Below are 20,055 nucleotides of genomic sequence, written 5' to 3'. Positions count from 1 at the left end.
AATATATGTAACTTCTGAGCAGCCTCACTGTTAACTCCAATATAATGCTCTTTAAATTTTAAAAATTCCACCAAAATAAGCCCGCCTGTATGAGAACTGTCAGGGAAATGTCAATCAACTAACAAAAAAAGACATACATTTCCCTTCTAGCAGGAAGATAAATAGAAATCTTAGCACATAATATAAAACTCGATGGATACCTTGTTCCCACGATTAATTAATGCTGACAGAAGAGAAGTATAATTAGACTTCTGAGAGAGATAGCTCAGCTATCAGGGCATGCAGTCATGAAAGACTTGATATAACTATTTTTACTTTCCCATCTAGCGACAATGTTTTTTATATAAGTATTAATTCATCGATAAATTCAATGGGCTATAGAGACATCCTATTATTCAATGGGCAGAATGGTTTTTTTTTTTGTTGTTGTTGTTTTAAGCTATTTGGGTAAATTAAAACTACCTTGCTCTGAATCAAGAGAAAGAAATTGCCAACATAGAATATGTTCTGAGCCTTGACCTGCCTCTAAACCAGCTCTCAATTGTTCAATTATCTTTGCACTAATACTGTATAATTTGCCAATTTGACAGAGTCACACCTCCAAGCCATTACACGTATTACAATCCAGTCTTCTCAAACACTCTGTCCACTCTCCCCACTACAGACTTGGGGATCTGCATCTATACGCTTTCATTATTACTCTTTTCTTAGTCTCAGCAGCTGAGGCTAGCCTCAGAAATCTCTGCATCTGAAGATGACCTCGGACTTCTGCTTTGCCTGCCCCCACCACCCAAGTGCTGACCTCACAGACATCTGCCAGCATACCAGGTTTCTGTAGTGCTAGGCATGGGAGCCAGGGCTCCGTGCATGCTGGGTAAACAGGTACGAAAATTAGCCAACATTCTACCTCTTGGAAATTTTATTTTCAAAACAAAGGATATTTAATTGCAAAAAAATTAATAATAATATGTTTCAATGCCTGAACTATTTTTGAATGATTCACACCTGTGTCCTTCTACATGGGCACACGAGGAGAGTTAACATTCTGTGAGGAAGTTGGAATCAAAGAGGACGGGCAGAAATGCCAACCTCTTGTTTAAGACACCACAAACAGCGGTGTCACCCTAGAAATAGCAGCATATACTTGTATTAAACTAAAAATAAAACAAACCCAACTTGGACTGTGGAAACCTTACTCAGTGATAACATACTTAGTAGTTATATGAAGGGTTTCTCCTTCTGAGACAGATCCAAATGTTTTCTTCTAGAAAATGTTTTGTTTTTCTTTTTAGACAGGGTCTCACTATGTTCTGGGCTGACTTGGAACTTCCTATGTACACCAGGATGGCCTTGAACTCACAGAGATCCACCTGCAAAGGCAAGCGCCACCACATCTGGCCCCTTTAGACAGGTTTTTAAGTTAAATAACAAACGTCTTACCTGTGACTCTGTCATGTACATTTGACCTTGTTTATGCAGCATGTCTTCTTTTCCTAATTAAAAACCAATAAATGATATTTTTGATTTTCCTAATTAAAACCAATAAATGATATTTACATATTCATGCCCAAGTTGGCCTAGTGTAGGCTACAGTAGGTATAATTTGTCCTTTATTATATAATCAAAATAAAAGCAGTACAATATGAACCTTTTCTTGTTCTAAAGTAGGCATATTTTTCCTTTTTCAGTGAAAGGAAAGTCCCTACAGTCGGCTGAACAACAGGTACTAAGGTTGGCTTTTGGGAATACATAAGACTGGGCTGGAGCATTTGTTATTTGTTATTTCTTCATGAGTTCAATTCCCAACACCATATCAAGTAGCTCACAACTGCCTGTAACTCCAGTGCCAGGGGCCTGATGCTCTCTTCTTGCCTCTGTGGGAATACTTATCCACACAGAGACACACATTTTAAAATAAAATATATACTTTATAGGCTACATGATTACAGTAAAATGTATATAATAAGTCAAAGTTACAGGTTAAACGTTACTGTTGATCTTAATAGAGAAACAAAAAGATAGGTTCTCCAGGGAAAATGTATCAAACCAGAGAATAAGACAATAGAGGAGATGAGTTATGGGTAATCCTATAATAACAAATAAATAATCGCTTATAAACATGTGAAACATTTACCCACACTGAGATCACTCTCCACCCACACTCTCCATCAGAAAACTGTATTTGTTTCCATTGGGGGAAAAAAGTAAGTCAGAGAGTTGGCACAGTGGTTAAGAGAACCAGCTGCTCTTTCAAAGGACCCAGGTTCAATTCCCAGCACCCCTAAACCGGCTCACAACTGTCTGAACGTCTTCTCTAGAGACTCCAAAGCTTTCTTCTGGCTCCCATGGGCACTGCATGCAGGGCCTCTGTGCCTACCACATTTCACCATGGGCCACAGTGCTCCTCTGAGCCTCCCCTCCGTGTGCTGGGGTGTAACCTGCAAACGGGCTGTGTGTACAGGGAGGTCCAGCCTACAGACACAGCCATCCCCAATGTCCTGAACTCTCAACTGGAACAAAACCCCATGAGTTCATACTTACGGTTACTGGGGTAACTTCCGGGTCCTGGGTGATCACTCTGAAATCAGAAGTGAGAATTAAAACATTTTAGGTGTCTGCGGTTTGTCAAATGCTCTGTCTATTTCAGTTCTAAGGGATCCCATCCTTGAAAACAGCCTGTCACATGCCTTGCTCCCCTGGCCTACAAAGGACAGAGTGTTGCCGACAGGGTCAGCTGGACCCAGCACTTCTCTAAGCACTCTGACAAGCTCAGCCAAGTGCTGCACGCAAACACCGCACTGCTCTGAACACAAGAAAAATGAGCTGCAAAAGGCCAGAGCACCTTGCTGCTGCCCTTCTGCTCCTGCTGTGCCTGGGAGGGGAGGAAGGAAGTGGCCACAGGCAAGGCGATGGAATTGGATTTCCTGGAACTGGAAAGCCCACAGCAGGGACTGACTCTGGGGGATTGCAATCCATTGTTTCAAGCTGTAGAGAAGCAGGCTGTTGAGGTGCAGAGATTGTTGTTGCCAAACTAAACCAAGGCAGAGGCCTGCACACGGCAGAACAGCGGTGAGGGAAAAGAGCAGAGAGACACCTCAGATGCCCAGGGCTAAAACACACTTGGACTGTCTCTTTTCCCAGTGGGGGTGTCCAAAGACTAGTGCAGAGGTGAAAATATTACACCCCAAGGGTCAGCGTGAGTCAGCTTCAACAGCTCAACACCAACCTCCAGCCTAGGAGAACACAGCAAAACCAGCCCCGAAATTAATATCACCCTGCATTTCACAACTAAACTAACTCACCTCCACTAAATGCAGTGCCCCAAAGACAGGGAGAAGCATGTGTAAGCATTCGTTCTACATGGCTTTTAATACTAGAGTCTGTAATCATTTATTGATGGACTTACATGTGCATGTGAGGGGTGGGGCGGACACAATACATACAGGAGTTAAAAATAAAAACTTAACTTGGTTTTCTTGTCTTTTCTTAATTTCTCAATTACAGCATAAACTAGCTTCATTCTAAAGTCCCCAGGTTTCGCCCAAATCTGAACAAGATAAATGCCTTCATACAATTTGTTTACACTCAGTTCATCAGAATACTGTGAACACTCAGGTCAGCTCTGTATGTCCATGGGTGTCAAGACATAGACACTCAGATGGCTCCCAGGACGCAGTGTCGGCTTGGACTGTGTACATCTGCCGCCCACAGACTTTAACTGATCAGATTATTTATAATGTCCAGCACGGGGAAATGCTGCACAAATAGTGTATGGGATTATTTTGGGAAAAATGACAATAAGAAACACAACTGCACATGTTCAATAGAGACATTTCCCAATATTTTTTATTTACTATCTTTCATTTTATGGATGCAGAGCTCAGGACCATGGACAGGGAGTGCTGAGTTTAAATGATTTGTACTGGCTTTACGTGACTAATTTCATTAAGTACATATAGGTAGGGCCTGGGAGTTTCCTTTTGTTTAAAAAAAAAAAAACATTGCTTGTATAAAAATTCATCACAATAAATACATACTGACGAAGGGAAATGTCCTCACTGTCTTGACGGGAAAGTGACTAAACAGGACATGGGTCATGGCCACACCCACTGCGGGAGGAAGCAATGTCACACAGTGCTAAGGAGATGGAAGTCTTCGGGAAGTGCGCCCCCTGCTAAGATCATACCACCTACTTTGGGTCCATGAAGGCCATGAGGGGGCACTGCATTTCCTGGAAGTGGAGTTACACACAGTCGTGAGCTGCCGCGTGGGGCCTGGGAATCAAACCTGACCTCCTGGAAGAGCAATGAGTGCTCTTAACTGTTATATTTATGCTTTTAAATAAAAAGTTAAAAGTAGGTGGTGATGCACAGACATGCATGCAAGCAAAACATACATACACATGAATACATGGCTTAGAAAACCTACATGCTGGTTTTGAGATATGAAATCCTAGTTACTTTTCTATAGTTTATCATAGCCTATTGAGAGTTTTAAATGACTCATTTGCAGAATGTGTGAGCCCCTTACTGGGTAAATCTCTGTCCCACAGCCCTTCAAATACAAATAAAAAGGAAGCCTTCATATGGGGATCTCGTGTGTCACTGCATGCCGTGCTGAGCAGCTTGAGTGTGAAAACATTGCCTACTGATAGACTTCACAACCATTATTAAAATGTCATCCAGGACCGTGAACAAAGAAACAGAGGGAAACATCCTTAACTCCTCAACTTACTCTGAAGCTTATAAAGCTGTGTTTCTAAATAACCTTTTGAAGGCACTCCTAAATCAAAACACTATTTTGTTTTAAATTTTAAAATGTACTGAAGTACCCCAATATTACCTGTGCAATGACCTTCCACATGTGCACATCTGTCCAATCACAAACAGTTTGAGAGAGAAGCCTGCCCAGCAGAGCCCTGCCTGAGAGCCTGCGGCGTCCCTGATCACTTACGTGGCATTTCCCCATTTTTAGAGTCACTCCACTACAAGTTCACAGGATAAAACAGCATGTAAGATTTTGAAAAAGTACAAGACAAGGGAGCAGTTTCAGGAAGAGAATCTGGAAAGGAACTAAATGTCACCTACACGCCACCACCAGCTGAGATGTTCTCACCTAGCCTACAAGGGGCATGCAGTTAGGGAACACATTTAGGGACATTAAATAAAGAGTAAATTTATAATTCAAGTTCAGTTCCGACACCAGGCCCCTTCCCGCTATTCACTGTGAAGACAAAGAATAAAAGAAAATAATTTAAACTTCTTTGTACCTCAAAATATTTAAATCTGTTTTTCAGGGCCTCGATGGTTCTTAAGCTTTCTTCGTGTTGCTTTTCTTTAGCCGCCAAAAGGGACTTCAGCTTTTCTCTCTGAAACGGGAGGGAGAAATAGAGTAAGCAGAGCCTGTGCCTGAGATGCGGTAAACCTCTGCTCTGAAATAGGAACCCGTGTGTCTGCCCTTCTCAGGGAAGACCTGAGTCTTCCCTTCAGTCCCAGTCTCTGTTTACAAGACACACACAAGCTTTAAAATAAAACGTGGCAGCCTACCTCGTTTTCCAGATCATCTGCGACCATTACTTCCTAAGGTTAAGAAGAAGACACACGTTTTAATTCTTGAACATTTACCTTAGCGAGCATAAGCCTGGGAAACAGCTTGGGAAGGAGTGGGGCGTGTCCTTAAAACTGGGACAAGGGTGTGAGGAAGCCTGTCTCTGGGCACCACGTCTGTCCTGTGAGCTGCAGGAACAGCTTGATGCTTGAGTCACGTGTCTCCAGACTCACCCGCTCTTCCGCCTCTGTCAATAATCTTCAGTCCGAGTGCTTGCTTCCTCGCTCTGCTCTCTTTCTGGGATACCTATCAGCTCAGAGGCTGAGGCTCTCCCATGCTCTGCCTCCTGTTCTCCACACTCACCAAGTCCCTACCTTTGTAGAGGTTATGGGACACGTCTCCAGTTTTATTTTTGGAATCTGAATGTTCCCTCTTTAAACATCCTACTTTTAATTCCTACATAAAACATCCTCTTGTCTCATGGATAATGCTAACAGTGGACAGTGTAGAGTTTTATTTTTGGATTTCCTTTCCTTGCACAATCCATTGCTTCTGTGTTTCTCCAATGTGTGCTTGGTATCCATATCCTGGGGCTGGGGCTCTCTTAGGGTAGCTGAGGCTCTCCTAGGATAGCTGAGGCTCTCCTAGGGTAGCTGAGGCTCTCCTAGGGCAGCTGAGGCTCTCCTAGGATAGCTGAGGCTCTCCTAGGGTAGCTGAGGCTCTCCTAGGGTAGCTGAGGCTCTCTTAGGGTAGCTAAGGCTCTCCTAGGGTAGCTGACACTTTGGGCTTTCCTCAGTTCAACAGTGAGTGAACAAGTCAGGAGCTGTACACCTGTGTGTCCCAAAGTGACCTCACTGCAAGATGACACTATTGAGCCATCTCAGGCTACAAGATTAAAGAAGGTAGCATCGAAAAGACAACCGTAGAGTACCTCTTCCTCATGAACACAAATATCACTTAAGATGTCACCATGACAACTCATCCTCGATAAGATGTGCACTCAGAGAGAGACTCTGCTAAACTTGACTACAAGAATTTCCCCCTTCCTCAAGAACTTAAGGATATTTCTTACACATGCATTTGAAAAGGGATTTTACTTTATTTTGATTATGTGTATTTATGTGTAAGCAGATGTGCCCATGAGTGCGGGTGCCTGTGGGGATGAGAGGAGGGTATTAGGTCCCCTGGAGCTGGAGTAGCAGGCTGTGAGCGTCTGAGCATGAATACTGAGCCCTCTGCAAGAGTAGCACATGCTCTTGACTGCTGAAACACCCATCAGGTGCACATGCCAGAGGATGCGCCACATGTCACTGCTTCTGGGACTCTGCTTGGAGCAGTGCCCCTGGACGTCGGCCTCACTCCACCTGTCTTTCCCTCAAAGCTCAGTGAAGCAGAATCTCCCACAAGAAGGCCCCTCAGAAGTACCGTGGTGATCTGTCCTCTCTTCTAAATGACCACTGTCAGCCTGTCACCTGTCCAATGCTATGTATATATACATAATATATGTGCATATATGTACACATACACACACACACACACACACACACACGCACGCACAACCATCAATTGAAGTTTGTGGTTCCTATAAGATTACAGAACCCACTAAGGGCCATGACCCAAGTGCGCCTTCTTTAGTATCTTGATGCAAAGAGAAGAGCTGCAGGCGATGACTGACTGCAGATGACTGTTACCGTGGTAACACAGCTTTTGGATTTTCTTTTTAATTCAGACTATTTACCTCATTCAACTGTAGCTGTAAGCCATTGACTTTATCCAGGAGGATCCTCTGTTCCTGCTGAATCTTCCTCAACTTCTCTCTTAAATCTTCATTTTCAATCTCTAGATCCTTTCATAATAAAGAAAACAAATCAACACAACAGAGCAATAACCCAGGGAGATGTTGAAAGCACATCTCTACCACATGCAGATGTCTATCTAGAGAACACTTTAAAGAATACATGATAGGAAAGGGGGACTGTGGGGCTGGGGAGATGGCCTCACAGGTGGGTGCTTTCTGTTCTTGCAGAGGACCTGAATTTGATTCCTGGCACCCCTGTTGGGCAGATACCACCTGTAACTCTAGCTCCAGGGGATCTGAGATCTTCTGGTCTAGAGGTGCCCGCACACACACACACACACACACACACACACACACACATAACTATAAATCTTTTAAAAAGTTTTCTGTGCATTTTGCTTTGTTGGCAATGCTGGGTTTCAAGCTCAGGGCCCTGAACATGCCCTGCCACAAGCCACACCCCTCATTCATATGTGATAGTCTCAACAGCTCTCACATGATGGAGAAATCTGAAAACCAACATTAAATCACTGCTGTCATAGCTGGTAAATACAAGCAAACAAGAACACATAACTGTCATTGTGATGAGGGGGAAATGCAGGCAACTCTTGAAGACACCGTAGCAGATGGACGTGCACTCTTAGCCTTTGCCTAAGAGTTCCCACACTTAGGAGGACGCTCCAGTCCTTCTCCATAACCAAGCCTCACATGACGGCTAGGCAGAGCACTACCATATTCCATAGAAGGGTTCAGTTTATATGTTTTAGGTTTTATTTTTAGGGGTGTGTGTGTGTGTGTGTGTGCGCGCGCGTACTCACACCCACGTGACTACAGGGCCCCCGAGTTCAGAAGAGGGTGCTGGATCCCCAAGAGCTGGAGGCACAGTAGGTTGTGAGCCACCTTTCATACTTGTTGGGAACCAAACTCAGGTTTCTTGAAAAAGCAGTATGTTCTCGTAACCACTGAGCCATCTCTCCACCCCTGATCCCCGAGCCCTTTTTTTTTTTGAGATAGAGTATCTCTCAGTAGCCCAGGCTAGCCTTGAACTCGTGACAACCTTTGTGCCCCCACCTCTCAAATACAGTCACAAGCCACCTCATCCAGCAATAGTCTACTTTCTTAACGCTATACCACTAAGTAAAAACCCAAACCAAACACTCTTGTTCTGTCAGACTGAAAGTATCATTCATTTAGTCTGAAGGTAGTTCAATCAAGGACACTGATTAAGGGTCTTTCTACAATATAACCCATAGTAATTCCTTCCGATAACTTTAGCCAATATGAAGTGAAAGTGCAGTTAGCTTACTGGAATTATTTTTCTTAATCAAAACAAATACTACTTTAAGTTTGGGCTTTATCTCCTTAGCATTAGTGGCTCTCACTGTAAGCACTATAATTTTCTAGAGTAAACATAAATGTATGGTTTATATGGTAATCATATGTTATATCACACATATATACTTATTTCAGTGTTACTGACTTACTTATATAAGATTCATAAGAAAAGTCCATTCCTAAGGAAGGGACCATGAGAGTTTTCCTTAGGGTCCCCACAGTCTCACCTGCTAATCTGCGAACTCTCTTCTTCTCACTGTAAGCAACATTCAAATCATTTTTCCTCTTGAATTACAAGCATTTGTTTATTTAATTCATTTAATGTGTGTGCGTATGTGTGTGGGGGAGGGGAGTCACTTGCACAAGATAGGCCTTCTCCTTCCACTCTGTGGGACCCAGGGATTGGAGTCAGGTCACCACACTTGGCAGCAGTGTGAGCTGAGCCTCAGACTGTGTGGTTTGCCGGGCAGGAAGCAGACGCTTGCTTCTTTCATTACCTGAAAGCTGTGGGGTTCCCTCTGCTCCCTCGGAGGTGACTTCACGCTTCCTTCATCCTGAGTGTGTGACAAATTCCGCTTTTGTAAAACATGAAGAAAACAGTGGTTAGGATGTACAAGGTGACAGAAAAGTACACTTTCTCTTAATCTAGTGGTTCTCAATTTTCCTAATGCTGAGACCCTTTAACATGTAGTTTCTCATGTTGTGGTAGCCCACCCCCAATCATAAAATTACTTTTGTTGCTACTTCATAACTGTAATTTTGCTACTGTTATGAATCATAATGTAAATATATGTGTTTTCTGATGGTTTTAGGTGACCCCTGAAAAGGGGTCATTCCATCCCCAGGTTGAGAATCACTAAGGTAATGGGTATTACACCCATAGGTGGCTTTCATTCAATGGTACACTTCCCCATCCTCACCACAAGGTGGCAGTGTTTCCATTTAAAACTGCCAAATGGACGGCATTAAGTAAATCAGAATTTTAAACCTCTTAACTAAAGTCACAAATGTTTAAAAATGAAAAAAAAAATGTATGAGAAACACAAAACAAAAAAGGCATTCTATAAATTGCCGCCCACCACCGAAAGAACAGACCCACTTAAAAACACTGGTGGTGGTGGTTGGGGGCAGGGGAGATCATACTAAGTTTGAAAGACAGTATCGGCTTCTCTGAACATGGCTGGAGCAGAAGCTCCAGAAGCCATCGAGGAAAGAGACAGACTGTGGTTCAGCTGCAGCTGCACAGAGAGCGCCGCAGAACTAAGCTGGGTACGCCTCTGCCGTTACACACCTGCTGCTGCTGCAACTCTATTCCAGCTTAGCTTTAACAGAACCACAACGCAGCAGTGGGGACCAACACTCTCCCTTGGTGCTCATGCACACCTATCTTTAAGTCTGCACAAAAGCTAATCCAGAAAGTGAGTTCTCTCTTCTTGAGTTGTTTTTATTTCTTAAAGCTGCTGATTTAACTCTCCGAGGGTCTATTTTTTTCTATGTTATATGAGGTTTGTTTAATCAAGCTTTAGAGCATCATTTGAGTGGGTCTGGATGCAGCATTAGAAGGCAGGCAGGGCTCCATTACAGAGTCCTGCAACCATCATCTGGTCTGCACTGTTTTCCTGGCTTTGGTCACCAGATGGCATCTGACAGCTCTCAGATCATTCCATTTGACTCCCTCTTCCTTCTTCCCTCCCTCACACTGCCTACTCTCATCCTGCCAGCCTGAAACATACTAACTACATCAGTGCTAACGCTCAGGGGAACCTTCCAGGCACCGCTGGCTTCCTGTGGCAGTGCCACATACAGAATGGGGACTTCCATCCTGTCTTTGCTAGTCAGCAGTCCTGTGATGAGATACATCTAAAGTCCTGGACACACAAAGCCCTTCTTAACCTGGCACTGGCCTCCTTACACTGTGCATACCACTGCTGTCACACTGGCCTTGGCACGCCCTCCCTCAGGAAGGCTCCTCTCATGGCATGTGCTCTTGGCTTTGTTATCCCTCTGGGTGGCCTTTTATCACAGATCTGCCATAACACCATGTCTTCCCTGGCTCACGGTGCATCCCTGTTACTAACCGGAGCACTGCAGGAGGGCAGGGACTCAGCACACCACACATCCCTCAGCACTTAGAACAGGCAACTGGCACCCTACAGGTGTTCAACAAATCCCCTTTGAACAAAGGCCAGCCTGCCTTTGTCTACTACATTTGGGCTCTCTGACACTAGACACACAGCAAAGAACAAATCCAATCTACAATTGATCTCTCTATATATGTTCAATAAATCAAAGAAACATGGGAATTGGAGCCATTTTGTCTTCAGTTCCCAGCAAAATATTGATTCCTTGCATTCACTGAGATAATCCTTACATCAGGAAACAAAGTTCCATTTGCATACTGACAATCAATAACGCTTTATTTTAAATACATGTGTATTCCAGAACTCTGCTCTTTAGTTTATCTGGTCAACAGGGAAGACTGGAAGCAGCTGCTCCAGACAGAAGCATCAGCAACAGACAAGACCCATGCATGAATGCGCGCTACGTTCTGATGGAGTGAATGGCAGGCGCGCCACGGCCTTCAGATGGTGTGACAGGGCGGACAGTGTGATGAGAGGGAGATACTGGGAAAGTACCTGTTCCTTCCTCCTCAGAGCTGGGAAGTGGCCGGACTCCCCGACTAGAGCAAAGTGGGGAGCCCGGAAGGGAGCAGCCAGCAGAGGAGGGAGACTGCCAGCTCAGGCTTTGGAGCCAGGGTGTCGTGAACCAAGCCCCATTCTAACTCGGAGAGATGAGAAGACAGTGTAAGAGTTTCACTCAAACCGGGATGCAAAGGGAGGCGGCTCACAAGGAGATTTGTTAAAATTAGAACCAACTAAAGTGTTTTATGGATCATGATATTTTTTAAATTAGTCAAGCCCCTCCCTCCAATTAAACATATCTAGAAAGAAATAAGGAAAAGAAATAAGACATTAACAGTGGTATTGAAATCACAATATATAATCAGTTTTGAACTGTGTTCAGGAGGGTGTGCTGGCACACACCTATTATCGCTGAGACAGGAGGACAGCAAGACCAGGGGCAGCCTGGACTACACAGCAAGGCTCTTGCCTCCAAGCACAAAGACAAACCCACTTTCCCCTTCATTTCTTATTTCGTTGGAAGAATCTTCTCTTAACAGCATAATCAGCTCTGTTCTTAAGGCCAAAATGCCTTGAAGAATCTCGTAAGGTCCGCCTCTCGTACAGGACGAGGTGGCATGTTCAAGGTCTCGTCAGGATGTGACTTCCTACTGGAAAGTAGGAACCCAAAGCCCCTTGCCTCAGGCTGGAAAGTGCGGTATGATTAACAAGACCTCATGCCCTGAACACATACCTTGTGGGCACTGACTATCTGAGGGCAGACAACAGTGGTTAAACTCAAAACACACCACGTGTAACAACTGGCCAATTCTAAAGACATGACTTAAATGGTACGGTTAAGCAGTTATTAAAATGTAAGTAAAGACACACCTGCTGCAAAGGCGGTCCTTTCCTCCAAAGTTCTCTCCCTGGGGATGTAAAGAGAAGGCCCGTTAGACAGCAGCATGACCTAGGCAGAAGGCTTCCCCAACCGCACCATCAGGGTAACCTCGGGAGGCTTCCCCAGCTATGCCGTCAGGGTGACATGGGCGGACAGGTATTCCCCAACTGAGACACACATCCAGTTTTCCTTTACAGATTGCTACTTTTTCCTTTATTCTCAAAACTTACATTTAAAATGATATGAGATAGTCTGTTTTACCTATCAAAATTGTGAAGATTTTTTTAAATGATGATATTCATATAAATAGAAAGGTAAATTATCAAGTTATGCACAAACTTAAATATGCATCTCCTGTAATTGAGTAATTCAAATGGAAGGGAATGATGTTTTTAAAGATTTGCTTTTTTTTTTTCTTTATGAGCATGTTGGGGGATTCATGCGTACAGTACCCACAGAGGTCAGCAGACCCTGCGCAGCTGAAGTCACAGGCCGTTAGAAGCCACCCAACTTGAGTGCTGAGAACTGAACCCAGATCTTGTAGAAGGCCAGCATGTGCTCTCAACTGCTGGGCCATCTCTCCTCCCCCCACGGGCTAATCTAGGTGATTATAAAATATGTAAAAATACACACACATCAGTAGAAACCTAAATAACTTAAACACCACCTACTTAAAGTTGCTTTGTTTAAATAAATGAGATTGTGCCTTTCAATAAGAATTATGCTACAAACAAACTTTATGCAGGAACAGCCTTGCAAACGCATCATATGACACAGCTAAGGTCCAGCTCAGAGTGAGGGTGGCGGACATGTTTCCTTACAGGTATGGAACAGTCTAGAAAGGGTAGACTTCAAAATGCTAACAGACGCTCCCCAGAGAAAGCAAGCAGCTAACTTTACTGAGCTGTTCTACAGTTTCCAGCTCTTCCTGGAGAGTCAGGCACATACCTGGCACAGGCGTTTGGCATGTGCCAGATGAATATTTTAAATACACTAATACCTTCTTTAAAACTTTTTTTTTTGACAGCCTAGGGCTAAAAAGGTGGCTCAGTGGTCAAGAGCATAGACTGCTCCTGCAGAGGACTCAAGTTCAGTTCCTGGCATCCATTCTGATGGCCCACAAATGCCTGTAACTCTAGATCCAGGGGATCTGACGTCCTCATCTGGTCTCAGCAGGCAACGGCACTAACTCCAGACACATATATACACATAAACCCAAAACAGCCTTAGGATCTCTGTGGGGCCACTCTAGTCTACTGAGTTCCAGGATGGCCAGGACTACACACGAAGACCTTGTCTCAAAACAAAGAAATGAAAAACTTGGTAAGTGTAAACCTGATCACCTCACTTCTCCTTATTAACATTAGCATGGGCAGTTTTTATGTGTCCATTGCAGTATTAGTAGGACATCCCTGTTGCCTCTTCTTCCTCAGCTAGAGTTAGGCTGCAGTGATCAGAGGTGCCCTGAGGAGTCAGACGTCACTATGGCTCAGCTACCTTGACACAGGAGTTCAGTCCCAGCCTCCGCAGGGCAGCTCACCGCTGCTCCGGCTCTAGGGATCCCAGGCCCTCTTCTGGCCTCCACAGTACCTACTCCACAAACCAGCACATAGACACACAGAATTAAAACTAAAACTTGCAAACATTTAAAAAACATGTCCTTCATAGAAACCCACCACCGCCTTTGTTGGTGTTTTCCGACGCCGTCTTCAGTAGGTTCAGGATGTCCAGGTTGTCACCAATTCTTGCGTAGTAAGAACTGTCGTGGCCAAGGGCATCCAGCAAGGTCAGGTCGGCACCATTTTTCACGAGGACTTCTACGGCGTCTCTGCAACCATACTCGCAGCCCAGCATCAGAGCTGTCCTGAGAGCAGACAGAAAAAAACAAGACCTTGTGGAAACTCCAAGGAATATTCCAGAAATACCCTGTTAGGAAAGCCTCCCCTTTAAAGAGCATATGTCACCTCAAGAAGTTACATTTCCTACGGATTCAGATATTACTTCATCGTTTTGTATCTTTAACTCATCCCATTTCTAAAACAAACAAAAACCCTGTTGCAGAGAGAGAAATCTAACTTCGTTTTGTTGCTGTTTCCCAGCTTCAAACTCACTGTGTAGCAGAGAGTGATCTTGTGCCCTGTTCTCACTACCCTGGCCCCCGTGCTAGGCTTACAAGCATGCACGCCATGTCTGTCTTTCTGTCCCCTTTCACACTTTAACTATGTCAATCACTAAGTCAACCTAGTTTGTTCCAGTTCTTCAATGTCCTTTTAACTGGCTGCAAAAATCTTCCCCAACTACAGTTGTCGGCTCAAAACCCAAATGTTCAAACACTTCGGTGAACTAACCAAATTCCCACAGACTTTCCCTACAAATCCCTCCCCCATCGGAGGAAGTCAGATTCTGCTCTTGATGTCCTGTTTAAAGGAGTCTTGCTGGGCTGGGGACACAGCTCAGTTGCACAGTGCTTGCCTAGCATGCACAAGGCCCTGAGTTTGATCCCCCGTACCCTGCAGGCAGGGTTGTATGTGCCTCTGATCTCAGCACCCATGAGATAAGGGCCTGACGATCAAAAGACCAAGGTCATCCTTAGCATCATGGCAACTGTGAGGCCAGCCTGGGATCCATGAGACCCAGCCCTAAATAAATAAATGAATAAGTAAATAAATAAGCAAGCCAATAAATAAGTAAAGCATAGGAGGTAGGATGAAAGAGCCTTGCTTCCTCGTAGGCAGGCCTTTCAGAAGTTTACCCACACTATCATGAATCTATCCTGTTTCCACAGGAGCATCTCAGACTTGTGTCTACAAAGAACAGTCATGTGGCAGTACAACTAAGTTCCCAACTCAGTCAGGAGAATCCTGGAAAGTCCTGTCACGTCTACCCTTACCACTGAGGGAACAGACACCCGAAGAAATACCGACAGATCCTGCATCTCTGAAAGTGGGTGAACTAATCTAATGAGTGACTCCCTCCATAGCTAATAACGTTACTGAGCCTATATCTAGTAAACTGACAGATCCTATAGCTACTATGTGACTTACCCTCTATCTACTAAAGCAACTGACCCCACAGCTAATGAAGCGACTAATCCTATATCCACTGAAGTGTCTGCTTCTATACCCACTAACGTGACTGACCCCATATCCAATCAAGTGACTTACTCCATTGCCACTAAAGAAACTCATATAATGTCTGACTCCTGTTTCAATTGTGAACACTGAATATCCTTGTCTTGTTTTTCTATGCATGCTCTCTTCTGTAGCCACACCCCTCTGTAGTTGCTATCAAAACATCTATACATAAACTAATAAAAATTTTCTTACTAGATTAAAAAAATGCTAGAGATATAACAAGAAGAAAAACTTAAAAAGTGTCAAAAATTATATTTCCCAAACCATCTGCTACAAGCTTATACAAATATGACCAACTCTCCTCACTTTGAGAGTGAATTTGAGTGAATTTCCGGTGAAGGCAAAGTGCTCTGAAACACGTAAGGTCAATAGAAATATCAAACATTATAACGGGGTCTGCGTGGTCACCCTTCTTTAATCCTAAGTTTAACTTCAAAACTGAATCTTCTTAGTCATGCCTGGAATTGGGCACGTGATATCTACGTAAACAGGATAATGCAAAGATGCCTCAATCACTGGTGCCTTACTTAAGAATTTCCTTCTTTGAAATAAAGGGGACGTAACAGAGTGGAGAGGGCACGGAGCAATAGCAGAATATGATCAATATACAACATGTGCTTGTATAAAGATAGCCTTATGTAACACAGCACTGTGTTCAAGGAATATATGCCAAAAGAATTTTAGAAAACAATTCAAAAAGAAATATCTGCATAATAAAAACTCAAGCTAAAAACTCTGATACCTAAATATTACTTTATTGTATCTGTCTACTTCCAGTGAGTTACAAACAGTAGGATGCACATTAAAAAGAATAAAATTAAAGTAAATGGGTATATGTTAGTAATTATAAATGCTCAGAAATTCTGGCTAAAATATTATAATAAAGAAAACAATTGAGGGAATATTTTCCAGTTATATGTCAATAGGAAATAACCAAAATCATAGTTCTTGTCTAAGTAAGCATTGTGACATAATTGATCAAGAAATGAGACAATTATAGATAGAAATTACCAGACCATGTCGACTGAATTAGCATTAAATACAGAAGGAAATATCAATGAAGAGACTCTGTCCTGGCTAGTTTTCATTGACACCTGAACCAGCTTAGAGTCATTTGAGAAGAGGGAATATCTAGACCAGACTAGCCTGCAAGCATACTGTGGGGGATTTTCTTGATTGTTAATTAACGTAGGAGGTCCTGGCCCACAGTGGGCAGGCAGCTCCATGCCTAAGCAGGTGAGTTTGGACTGTATATAAAAACTAGCTGAGCATGCGCCTGAGAGTCAGCCAGCAAGCAGAGTTCCTCTGTGGTGTCTGCTTCAAGTCTTTGGCCTGGGTTCCCTCATTAGTGCTCTGTAGACTAAAATAACCCCACCCCTTCCTCTCCTGAGCTGCTTTTGGTCTGAGTGTTCTATCCCAGCCACCGGAAGGAAACCAGACCAGGCATTTAAGGCACAGAGTGAACTCAGGCCTGCAGGCAGCATTACTGAGCCCTGGCAGGCTAAGGGGAATCCCCAAGGAAAACCCAAAATGGTTCCACTGTCAAACTCCAGGATACCTAAGAGCTACTTTGATCTCAAGATATTCTCTCCTGTAAAGAAACAAACTGTAGATAGTTTCTAAAGTGTCTTTAAGTGTGCCTATAACATTAAAACCCTTTAGAAAGTTTTAAATAGCCATGGTAGGATTCCTGTCTTCTTAGGTTTCTGACCCAAATGTGGGCCCTAGAATAGTGAGAATTTTTGGTTTCTTTTAAAAGGCAGTTATGGGGGCTGGTGAGATGGCTCAACGGGTAAGAGCACTAACTGATCTTCCGAAGTTCCTGAGTTCAAATCCCAGCAACCACATAGTGGCTCACAACCCCTGTTATGAGATCTGATGCCCTCTTCTGGTGTGTCTGAAGACAGCTACAGTGTACTTAGATATAATAATAAATAAATAAATCTTTGGGCCGGAGTGAGCGGGGACTGAGTGAGCAGGGACTGAGCGAGCAGAGGTCCTAAAAATTCAATTCCCAACAACCATATGAAGGCTCACAACCATCAGTACAGCTACAGTGTACTCACATACATTAAATAAATAAATAAATAAATAAATCTTTAAAATAAAAAAAAATAAGAAGGCAGTTATGTTCTGGGCATAAGTTTTTGTTTTCATCCTAGGTGTGGGATATGGGGCTGCTTCAGATTGTCCACAGCAGCTGACTCTGACTTGTGTCCTGCTCTGGCAGGGGCGTGATTCTGCCAGGTGCAGATAGTTGATGTGTGGAATTCTGGGGACTCTTGAGAGGGCACAGAAATGCGGCTGCTCCCCGTGCTCCCACTGCTCCATTGCTGTTTGCTGGTTGGCAATCTCCTGATGATAAAGACTGGACTTACCCCCAAGGAACTCCATGACCCGAATCAGCAGAAAGTATTTGAATAACATCAACCCCCCCCCTTCCCTCCTACCTGGTGTTGGGAGGTCGGAGGGATAGAGTGGGGAAGGATGGTAGGGAAGGGAGCCCAATACAAGTCCAGTGACAGCCAGCCTTCCTTGGAAGAGAGCTAGGTGGGAGGACCATGTCCTAGCAACAGTGTCACAGACCTGCAGCTGCTACAAGGAACCACCCCAAAAGAGTCACCTGTTTTGTTTGTCTCTGGAATTGACATCTGCCCCTCTGTCTATCAGCAACTGACAAATCGTCGGCCTGCACATCTGAGTCGCCAGAACAAGTGGTGTCCGCCCGTCCTAAGCGACAAGAAAAACAAACCGACATGAAGGCAGGAGTCTTCCAGGAAGCGAGTGTCACATGTCGGTTGAAACGAGCGGGAACAACCCGACTTACTATATCTTTGGCATTCACGGAGGCCCCGTGGTCACAGAGCAGCTGGATGCTGGAAGGACAGTCTGCCATGGCTTGGAGACACAAAGGGACAGTGACAGTGAACACCTGCTGACAGGGGGAGCATTGCCAGGTCCAAGTACAGCAGCCTAAATACTACACTCTACAAGCTGCCCAACTCCACTCCCTTCTCCCTTAGCCTACCACAAAGAGGAGCTCTGCAGAACTGCAGAATTATTCATTTACTTTGAACTCCTGGCCAACGGGAATCCGCGTTGTTCCTCCTTACCTCCTACCTATCTACCAAACTGGCCGGCCTGTAAATATTCACTGAATAAATCTTTTATTTCAAGGCTTAAGTTCTACTTTACTTTTAATTATGTGGGCACGTGTGTAGGGTGGGGGAACGGTGTGCACACGCATGCAGTCCCCATGGAGGCCAGACGAGGCCATCAGATCCCCTGGAGCTGTTTGTTAGCCACCTAACATGGGTGTAAGGAATTGAGCTCGGGTCCTCTGGATAAACAGCAAGCTCTCTCAATTGCTGAGACATCTCACCCGCCCCTGAATGAATCTTCTTCGGCTGCAATTAGTAAATTTCAATTTTAAGCATACAAATTTGTTGCTATTTTTTTTATCTACCATTTAATATTAAACCCTTAAAATATTACTTTCAGGGATTCGATGTATTCAGAAACCATCGTGTCCCGGAGGGAGTCTCGGCTCACCTGCGTCGTGAAGGGCAGTTCTTCCTTGAAGGTCCACATGCTCAGTGGGACAGTTGTACTGTTGAGACAGAGCGACGGGGTGATGTGGGAAGGCTTTGTTTTAAAATTCAAGATCCACATTTGAGTGAACAGCTGTTATTTAATCTTAAAATATTCCACTTATCAAAGAAAGTAAAGATGCTCAGACAATACACTAAATATTTTGACGTGAAACAAATATAATAATGCCACATAACTGTGAACCGAACAGTATTCACCCAACAGGAAACATATGCCCCTTACAATAGCCGGGAGTACTGAAAAGATGGTATTGTTTGGGCTTCTTTTTTTTTTTTTTTTTTTCTTCCCAGCAAGAGGTAAAATGAATCTGAGAACAAACCAGTTCTAAGATCAACACAGGCTGCACACTTCGGTCAGAGGCTTCATGCAGCCAAGTGGCAAGCACGAGCCCGTGGCTGCTGGATGAAAACTCATGACACTGCCCTCATGCTGTGAGAGTCATCTGTGTGGAGACACAGACACACACGAGCCCACGCTCTCCCCTGTCTCACGCCTGCTCTAGGCCGCAGACAGCTCTGGTCCCCAGCTCACATCAACAGGAAGGTCAAGCCTTCATTGTTTATTTTTAATACACTGAGTTATGTGATTCACTTCCCTCGAATTCTTGTTCCTTATTGTTCACATTCCTTCACAAAGGATGGAAAAATTAACACGTAAGTGAATAGTTCGGGTTAGCCTGCCACTCTTTGATCCCAGATTCTAAAGACACTAAGAGCGCACTCAAGCTTTAGGGTCTCACTTAGAAGCAAGTGTCCCGCCATGCCTACCTGTAGAAGTTTCTGCAGGCACAACGCATGTCCGTACTTAGCTGCCAGGTGAAGCGCATTCCTGCCTACAAAAGCAAACATTTCAAGTCTGTGTGAAGGATTAGTTTCTTCATACAGGAGTCTTCGTAGAAATACAACATTTTTTGTCCAACTGGTTGACAGTATATATAATCTGTAAACAGGCTTTCAGTTTCTAAGATGTTTGACATCTTAGTAATGCAACACACACACACACACACACACACACACACACACCTCTAAAGACAGCTAAAAAATGAATCCTGCAAGTTCCTAATGGGTTGGAGGTCTGTCTGTCTTCATGTGCCTCCAAAACTTCAGC

At 44.0% G+C, this 20,055-nt stretch overlaps 1 protein-coding gene across 2 annotated transcripts in view; it reads right to left on the bottom strand.

Annotated features, from left to right (window-relative positions):
- Uaca (uveal autoantigen with coiled-coil domains and ankyrin repeats) overlaps nucleotides 1-20,055 on the bottom strand; it is an 88,045-nt gene that overhangs the window by 10,559 nt on the left and 57,431 nt on the right. For both annotated transcript variants that reach the window (XM_021172627.2, XM_021172628.3), the window contains exons 4-15: nucleotides 19,716-19,780; nucleotides 18,889-18,946; nucleotides 18,164-18,234; nucleotides 17,960-18,066; nucleotides 13,879-14,066; nucleotides 12,193-12,230; nucleotides 9,178-9,255; nucleotides 7,286-7,393; nucleotides 5,547-5,579; nucleotides 5,270-5,368; nucleotides 2,542-2,578; nucleotides 1,441-1,493 (exon numbers count right to left, since the gene is read on the bottom strand). In XM_021172627.2, coding sequence (XP_021028286.1) covers nucleotides 1,441-1,493; nucleotides 2,542-2,578; nucleotides 5,270-5,368; nucleotides 5,547-5,579; nucleotides 7,286-7,393; nucleotides 9,178-9,255; nucleotides 12,193-12,230; nucleotides 13,879-14,066; nucleotides 17,960-18,066; nucleotides 18,164-18,234; nucleotides 18,889-18,946; nucleotides 19,716-19,780 — 935 coding nt within the window. The remainder of the gene's footprint in view (nucleotides 1-1,440; nucleotides 1,494-2,541; nucleotides 2,579-5,269; nucleotides 5,369-5,546; nucleotides 5,580-7,285; nucleotides 7,394-9,177; nucleotides 9,256-12,192; nucleotides 12,231-13,878; nucleotides 14,067-17,959; nucleotides 18,067-18,163; nucleotides 18,235-18,888; nucleotides 18,947-19,715; nucleotides 19,781-20,055) is intronic.

The sequence above is a fragment of the Mus caroli genome, unplaced genomic scaffold, assembly GCF_978045245.1.
Source record: "Mus caroli unplaced genomic scaffold, Mus_caroli_1 scaffold_11, whole genome shotgun sequence".
Lineage (NCBI taxonomy): Eukaryota > Metazoa > Chordata > Mammalia > Rodentia > Muridae > Mus > Mus caroli.
Note: the sequence above shows the minus strand (reverse complement) of the source record. Positions and strands in the feature narration are given on the sequence as shown.